Source organism: Emiliania huxleyi (genome assembly GCF_000372725.1).
Source record: "Emiliania huxleyi CCMP1516 unplaced genomic scaffold EMIHUscaffold_4685, whole genome shotgun sequence".
NCBI lineage: Eukaryota > Haptophyta > Isochrysidales > Noelaerhabdaceae > Emiliania > Emiliania huxleyi.
In genome coordinates this window covers 1-1,685 of record NW_005198478.1, presented here as the reverse complement: position 1 = coordinate 1,685, position 1,685 = coordinate 1, and the positions used below count along the sequence as shown (strand labels likewise).

General features: G+C 66.1%; 1 protein-coding gene across 1 annotated transcript; it reads left to right on the top strand.

Annotated features, from left to right (window-relative positions):
• Positions 1–753: 753 nt before the first annotated feature.
• Positions 754–1,685, top strand: EMIHUDRAFT_471748 (hypothetical protein; the record flags this gene model as incomplete). Its single annotated transcript, XM_005768142.1, has 1 exon — positions 754–1,685. A coding segment is annotated over exon 1 (864 nt), but the record flags the coding sequence as incomplete, so codon positions are not given.

Below are 1,685 nucleotides of genomic sequence, written 5' to 3'. Positions count from 1 at the left end.
ACATCGTTTTTTTTATCTTTTTGCGACCCCTCCCGAAGGGCCCTTCCGACCCCTCTCGAGCCCTACCGCCACGAAGATCCTCCCTTGTCCGACCGTCCCTCCGAGCCCACCCGGCGTCCGGGGAGGGGGTTAGCCCTGTGGAGCCCTCCCGACGCCGATCCGACGGGGACCCCTCCAGCCCTGTGGGCTGGCGAGCCCTCCGGTCGGAGGGGTGGAAGTGGGAGGGCTCGAGGACGGACCTCTCTCGCTCCGGGAGGGTGGAGGGGTGCAGGGTGGAGGGGGTGGAGGGGTGGCTGAGCCCTCTAGCTCTTCCGATAAGCCCTACCCCTCCCGCCGTTTTAGGGCTTGCTGACCCGCTATGCGCCATAGCGACGCGCGCGCTCCGGGTACATGTATTTTTCGGGTATACCTGAGAATTCTCGGGTATACCCGGCCGCCCGGGGGTCGGTCCGAGGGTGTCCCAGGAATGAGCAACAACAAACACATGCACATGCACAACATGCGCGTGTGCATGCACATGTACATGTACATGTGCATGCAGTCATAACAGACCCTAGTTGCCGTTCCTGCAAAGTAACTCAGATGTCCCGGGGGGTCACGTATCAACTCAGCTGCTCCGCTTACACTTACCTGTGAAGTGTGAACAGCGGATTTTGAATCAGCGTTCTCCTTGAACGATATCGGTGTCGAAACACCGCTCTGACAGCGCTCATAGCTACGCTGAATCTCGGAGTATCCGAAGCCACTCCCTTGCCCTTTCAAGCGCTCCTTGCCATCCCAGCCGAGAGTCTCCTGCCGCGTCCAGCACTCCGTCCGCAGCCATGCTCTCTCTCATCTCCATCGTCAACGGCGCTCCCGTCCCGGCGGCCAGCACGCGCTCCAACGCTCGCGCTCTCGCCGGATGGCAGGCGTACATGAACCAAGGCATCGAGACGGGCGCCGCCTACGCCAACGCCGGTGCCTCCGGCGACGACGTCTTACTCCAAGACCTCAACGCAGAGACGGCCGACAAGTTTGATAGCCTGAACAGCGGCAAGACGACGGCCGGGTCGCCCGCTGTCATCGCCGACGGCCAGCTCAGCGACGGCATCCTCACGGCAGTCAACCAGCTCACGTCGGCGCTCGGCTCCCCGGCCTCCTCGCCATCCTCAGCCGCCGCCGCCGTGGACGAGAAGGCCTCCGAGCCGCCGCACGGCGCGAGCTGGCAGGACTACATGATGCAGGGCATCCAGACCGGCATCGAGTTTGCCAACTCGGGCGCCGGCGTCGCCTCCGGCACCACCGACCCGTCCACCGACTTTGGCGCCCTCTCGGCGCAGACCGCCGACCACTTCGACGCGCTGAACCACAAGGGCGGCGCGGCGGCGGCGCCGGCGAAGGAGGCGGGCGGGCAGCGGCGCAAGCTCACCGCCGGGTGGCAGAGCTACATGAACCAAGGCATCGCCACCGGCGTCCAGTACGCGGGCGCGGGCGCCGGCGTTGCCGCCGGCACTACTGACCCATCGACCGGCTTCAACGGCATCAACGCCGAGACCGCCGATCAGTTTGACGCGCTGAACCGCAAGGGTGAGGCGATCGAGGTGGCCGAGGCCGAGGCCGAGGCCTCCCCGGATGCCGCCACGCCGGCCGTCGGAGCCTCCGACGCGCTCAGCGGCGGCATCCTCGCGGCCGCCAACCAGTTCGCC